The 5,965-nt window shown below is 40.3% G+C and overlaps 1 protein-coding gene across 1 annotated transcript; it reads left to right on the forward strand.

Annotated features, from left to right (window-relative positions):
• The first annotated feature begins 1,783 nt into the window (after nucleotides 1–1,783).
• On the forward strand, nucleotides 1,784–3,750 carry LOC149827390 (zinc finger protein STAMENLESS 1-like). Its single transcript, XM_090018501.1, has 4 exons — nucleotides 1,784–1,836; nucleotides 2,946–3,073; nucleotides 3,376–3,507; nucleotides 3,662–3,750. Exons 1-4 carry the CDS (start codon nucleotides 1,784–1,786, stop codon nucleotides 3,748–3,750), a joined length of 402 nt encoding a protein of 133 aa, XP_089874627.1.
• The last annotated feature ends 2,215 nt before the right edge of the window (nucleotides 3,751–5,965 follow it).

The following is a 5,965-nucleotide window of genomic DNA, read 5'->3' on the forward strand; positions in this document are numbered from 1 at the left end:
TCACACAATATTTGAAATAGTGGGATGTCAGAGAATATCCTTTTTTAAAATTTGGTGAGAGAGGTGTCCGAGACTGGACTGCCACTTCATGTCTGTGTCAGTCGTCTTGCAAGCAACGTGGGTTTGACTTTCTATAACAAGAAGATAGAGCTCATTCACTGTGTATCCTCTACCAATCACCTTCCTCGTGTTCAAATCATGAAAAATTACATGCTTAGAGCAAAAAATTGCAACATAGTTATGACTTTCTATAATCTTGCTAACGGAAATGAGGCTAAAAGGAAAATAGGGAATGTATAGGGCTTCTGAGAGGCCTGACCCGTTAAGGAGAGAGGCATCACCAATGTTCGGGATGGAGATCTGAGTTCCATTAGCAATGCCAATGGGGCCTTTGTTGGCCGATCAATCATAGGTTTTTCAACAGATCGACCTTGCTTGTCATGTGGTCGGTAGCGTCAGTGTCGATTACCCACATGAAATTGATAAGTTTAGAGTTAAGCACGAACATCTTACCTGTAACTTCTTTTTGTTGACCTTAAAGTTTTGTCGCTAGGTTGGATTTATTGATTTGTTATAGAAGTTGTGCGAGGTCATCCATGGTGATTCTTACTTTTGACCCCTTGTTATTGGTCTGCGACTTTTGTTGTTTAGGGCGCCCATGAAGGACCCAACATTTTTTTTTAAGTGCTCAAGTTTCTTGCAGTGACTACATCGAGACCTCACTCAACCATGTGGGTGTTCGTTCCCCACATACTCGGTGGGAGGTTTGGCTGAGCTCTCCTTCGAACTGCTTGAGAACACAACTTTCTCAGTCGTTTCAACATGGGGTTTGGATTCAGATCCCATAACTTTCTGGCGTGTCTCTTCACGCTGGATAATGAAACAAACCTCATTGAAGCGAGGCATTTTCCTGGACATGAGGATTTGATTTCTCAAGTTGTCGTAGTCTTGTTTGAGGGCCAGCAAGGGTCTTGAACACCTTGTCCTCCTCGACACACTTCTTGATGATGTCTATATCGTTAGTGATTAGACGATATAGATTCATTTCATCCCATATGGCATGCAGGGAGCTAAGGTATGAATGGAATGGTATATCACCTTTGGTCAGGTGAGTGATATCCTGCTGGAGTTGGTAAAGTCTACCGAGGTTATTTTGCTCACTATAAATATCTTTCAGGGAGTCTCATATGTCTTTGGCAGTGTCTAGAAATAGAAAACCCTCAACGATATTGAGGTCCATAAAGTTTAACAACCAAGACATGACGAGGTGGTTTCCTGACTCTCACTCATCGTAGGCTGGGTCCTCAGGTTTTGGAGGGACGATCTTACCATTGACGAACCCCAATTTGGACTTTTCAGTGAGGAAGAGCGTGGCAACCTTCAACCATGTAAGGTAGTTGGATCTGTTTAATGGCATGGTGTTGATCTTGAGTGAATGGCATGGTGTTGATCTTCAGTGTTGGGTTCTGCTCTTGGATTATCATCTTTGACGTGACGTGCACAGGAGAACTTAACTCGTTCTCTCTTTTTGCCATCGACAAGGGTTAGAGATGCATGCAATTAGGGTTACGAGTTCGTTTGAGCTTGCTTTGATACCATGATAAAATAAGAAAATAGAAGAAGAAGAGATAAGATGCAGCAGTGAACGTGGTTCAGCTTTAAGCCTATATCCACGGGAGAAAATGCAGAGGGTTATATTATTTTTATCACACAAATTCACCGGTTACAGCTGAGTATTTATAAACAGTCATGGACGATAATAACATTATCCTTAATAAGGATAATGCTGCGTGAGCAGAGGATAATGCCCAGTGTGATAAGGCGTGAATATAGCAGGTAGTATGTGAAGAGGTAGAAAAGGTCGGTTGAGAGGAGCTCTTATCATGATTCTTCTAGATCACGATTCGGTTGTTGTGGGGCTCTTACCGTGATCCAACAGATCACGATTCCAATGCTGTGGGTAGAGCCCTTATTGGATCACGATGTGATCCCGCGTGATCATGTTAGCGTTTTCAACAGCAACTCTAAAACATAATCGGAATGATTTCATGTTCAACCCTATACGGTAAAAGAGAAGATAAATGTGAGAGTTTCAACAAGAGACTTTATTAAGGATTTCATCTTAGGTCTAGGTCCTGTTACTTTTCGGGGGAAAGGCGCCAACTTGATTAAGAATTTGGTTTTTTTATCCCAAATTGCTTTTATGTAAATTTCTTTTTGTCCTATTTACATTTGATGATGACTCATGAGACATGAGACATGGAGCTAACAAAGATAATAATGAATAAGAGAGAGAGACTCGTAGTAGCAGCGAGAGCAGCAGTCGTGGTACAGTGTTTGTAGTGGTAGGGGGAGGTGAGTAGGGGTAATAGGGAACAGGAGGTTTCGCCTCGTCCTCTCTCAACCAAACAAGAATAACCCCTTAAGCCCTTCACACTTCTATCATCACATGATAAGGAGGAGGGACCCCTTGGTGAGATAAAATGAAAGAGAGAGGGGGGTGTGGGTGGGTGGTGGCGTGTCTCAACGTCACGACGACCGAGATGTCCGACGAGCATGCAGAGTTGATAGGGAAGTTTCGACCCTCGCTACTTCACCCTCACTCCCCTTATATCGACAGTAAACTGCAGTCTTCCTCATTTCCTACATCCTCCCTTTCATTATCACCAACGAAAGCACAAACACAAAAGACTCAAACTCTCTCTCTCTAAAATGTTAGACACCTGAACCATCTTCCTCCTCATAGTCCTTCTTTTTGCACTTTCCCTTTCATTGTTGTTGTTGCCCTTTTATTTTTCTTTCTCTCTCTGTTTTTCTTTTTAAAATCTTTCTTCTTCTTTTTCTTTTTGTTATTCTTCTTACTATTACGTTTGTTCTCGGTAGAATTATTTTTGTTGGGTTTTTGGTTGGGAGCCTGAATCTCAACCTGCTTGTGCTTTTTTCAGGAGTTCGGAGAAGAACCCACTTGACCTAAACAATTTTCCGGATGAGTATATGGCCGGTCACTGTGAGAGATGGAGAGACAGCAAGCTGTTCATGGAGGATGCATCAATCCCACCGCTTGATGCTGCCAGTAAGTATTACATCCCTCCTACTGCCCACCCCCAAACTCTTTCTCTTTCTCTCCCCAAACTCTCTCTCTCTCTAGAGAGAGAGAGAGAGTTTGGGGGTGGGAACCGAAAAGCACGAGAGAGAGAAAGAAGGGTTTTCCATTTTAATTTAAAAATCTTTTAGGTTTATATATATATATATATATATATATATATATATATATATATATATATATATATATATATATATATATATATATATATATATATATATATATATATATATATGTTGATATTGTATATGTGTAAATGAAATATGTGGCAGAGTGCAGAAAGAGGAAATGTGGGGCTGATGAGGGAAAAGAAGCGTGTGGGAAGGTGTACGAGTGCAGGTTTTGTTCCCTGAAGTTCTGCAAATCTCAAGCTCTCGGCGGCCACATGAACCGCCATCGCCAAGGCAACCTATTATTTTTATTATTATTATTTGCTGTTTCTATTGCATGTTTTGGATATTCGTTAGCCTTTTCCTTTTTTTTTCTCTTCTTTTTAACCTAAATCTTTAATGAGCCTTCTTGCTTTTCTTATTTCCTTTTGTGCCTGTTTTTTCTCAGAGAGGGAAACGGAGACCCTTAATCGTGCTCGTCAGCTGGTGTATGGTAATGACAGCGTAGCTGCTCTCAATTTAGGGTATGTCATCTAACACAAAAGGAAAAGAGAACCATTTAATAGCAAGAAAATTAGGCGTTAGATGGACAGAAGTTCCAAGTTTTCGATTTCCAACTATATATCACAACACAACCATTTCAATTAAACCCAATGAAATCAAGAAAATAAGAGAGAGAGAGAGAGGGCATGATACTTTCATTTTCTTTTTATGATTCCAATCTTCACAGTTCCTGTAAATCACTAGTATTTCTTTCAACAAAAAAAAATCAATTAGTAGTTTTTTGTTGACCATTTACACTTGTTTCTGATAGTTCGTTAGAAAAAAAAATCTGTGATATAAATACTGAAAAGAATTGCAATGGAACAGGTTGAAAGAACCGAACATAGGTGCACACGCATTCTCTGTGGGTTTCCATCATGACCCATCTCTAGCCTATGTGACTTCATTCACCAGGCCACCTCCAATTTTATCACAATCACTCCCACCATATGTATACCCTCCACTACCACCATCATCCTCATCATCATTATCTTCTTCTTCCTACTCATCAATATCATCATCTTTGCCATCATCCTCCCCTTCTCTCTCACCACACCTCCCACCATTCCATTCTTCATACCGTCTTCCTCCACAAATGAATGACTACATCGTTGGCCACGTCGTCGCCGGCAGCCCACATAGGCAACAACGACAGCAGCAACAGCAGCAAAGGAATTCAAGCAATGGAGGGGTTGGGGTTCATGCTCTCCCTTCAGGTTGTGCAACTGGAGAAGCCATGGGTTACTACCAAGAGCAAGGAGGGAGTTGGAGTTACCAAGATGAACATCAAGTGGGCCCTTCATCGATCAATCGGTTTCAAAGCGATTTCTAAGAGATTTTTCATCACTTGTAGGTGATTATTATCAGTGTTGTAGGGGTTGCTATTAGGGTTGGTGTTAATGCTCTTGGTGTCATTGCTGTTGTTGGTTATGTGTGCAGTAAAAATAGTAGCTCTCAAAGGGTGAAAGGGATCACTTTTACGGGTACAAACTGCAGACAAAGCAGCAGTAGGGAAGACAGCTTTTGAGTTCACACAGAGGCAGGCCCTTTGGGTGAGTTTGGTTGGGTTTTGGCTTTCACTTGGACTACGGGCAATCAAGCAAAGGAGAACAAGATGGGGATGGACACCAAGTTGGTTCACAACCATATGGTTTGTCTTCCCTTTTGCAGTTAGCAGTTTGTATCTTGGCCCTGCCTGCCTAAAGGTTGAGAAAAGAAAAAATGAGCCCTAGGTCATGTATGTGTCTACATGTTTATGAAAAAAAATGTGCCATTATCATTCACACAGAACATTAGCCACTAAACTCTCTCTCTCTCTCTCTCTCTCTCTCTCTCTCTTTTGTGGATTGGTATGACCCACTTTCACAATGAGGCTTAATGACATCAGAGGAGGCAAGAGAAATGTTTGTGATTGTACAAACATTCAGATTGAAGTCATCTGGTTTGTGTTGGTTCATTTACTTCCAAGTTGATTTGTTAGACCAGGAACCAACTTCGGCAAGTATTCCGATATTTGCATTGCACCTGATTTAGGCAAATATTGAGATGCTTTCGAAAGGGATCTCTGTTCCTTAATTTCCTGTGTTTCTAACCTATGCAAGTAAGGCTATATTTAGCCTGCTCTTTGCATCAACTAGATGACTCAAAAGAGAAATTCCGTAGCTGCAAACTGATTTGACTGTTCATGATGGAAAGTGAGTTAAAAAAAAACAAACAATCATATAAGTATGTGAAAGCATTAAGCTTACTTGGATGATTGCAGTGGAGCTTATCCATATGCTTATCTTTAGGTATTCCACCTTGGGAAAGTGCACGCTTGCATACATTCATCTATATATATTGTTCTCTATGCATGGACATGTGAACATATAATTGATGAATGTATTCAACATGGCCACAATGGTAGGGATCGACTCTTGAATCTTGCTTTTTCAATGAAAAATCATGATTTTATGGGACAATAGAATATCATACCGCCATTGATATTTGAATCCTTATAAAATCTTGCCTATGCGTTGTAAGCCGATCCAAGAACCATATATATCGTATATGTAAAGGTTATTTTCATAAAAGGCAACAAAATGAAGAAAAAAGAGGTGTTTGTATGTAAGGTTATTTTAATAAAAAAATGAAGAAAAAAGTGTTTGTATCTCATTTTGCCACACACACACATATCTATCTATCTATCTATCTATCTCTCTCTCTCTCT

The sequence above is a fragment of the Nuphar pumila genome, chromosome 10 (genome assembly GCF_984573655.1).
Source record: "Nuphar pumila chromosome 10, dmNupPumi1.hap1.1, whole genome shotgun sequence".
Classification (NCBI taxonomy): Eukaryota; Viridiplantae; Streptophyta; class Magnoliopsida; order Nymphaeales; family Nymphaeaceae; genus Nuphar; species Nuphar pumila.

Bases quoted from the DNA above. Each gene is read 5' to 3' on its own strand.
- LOC149827390 (XM_090018501.1), top strand. From the start codon at position 1,784: ATGCTGCGTGAGCAGAGGATAATGCCCAGTGTGATAAGGCGTGAATAT. The intron at 1,837-2,945 runs GTAGTATGTGAA...TGCTTTTTTCAG, and splicing joins ATAAGGCGTGAATATAGCAG to GAGTTCGGAGAAGAACCCAC. The intron at 3,508-3,661 runs GCAACCTATTAT...GTTTTTTCTCAG, and splicing joins CATGAACCGCCATCGCCAAG to AGAGGGAAACGGAGACCCTT.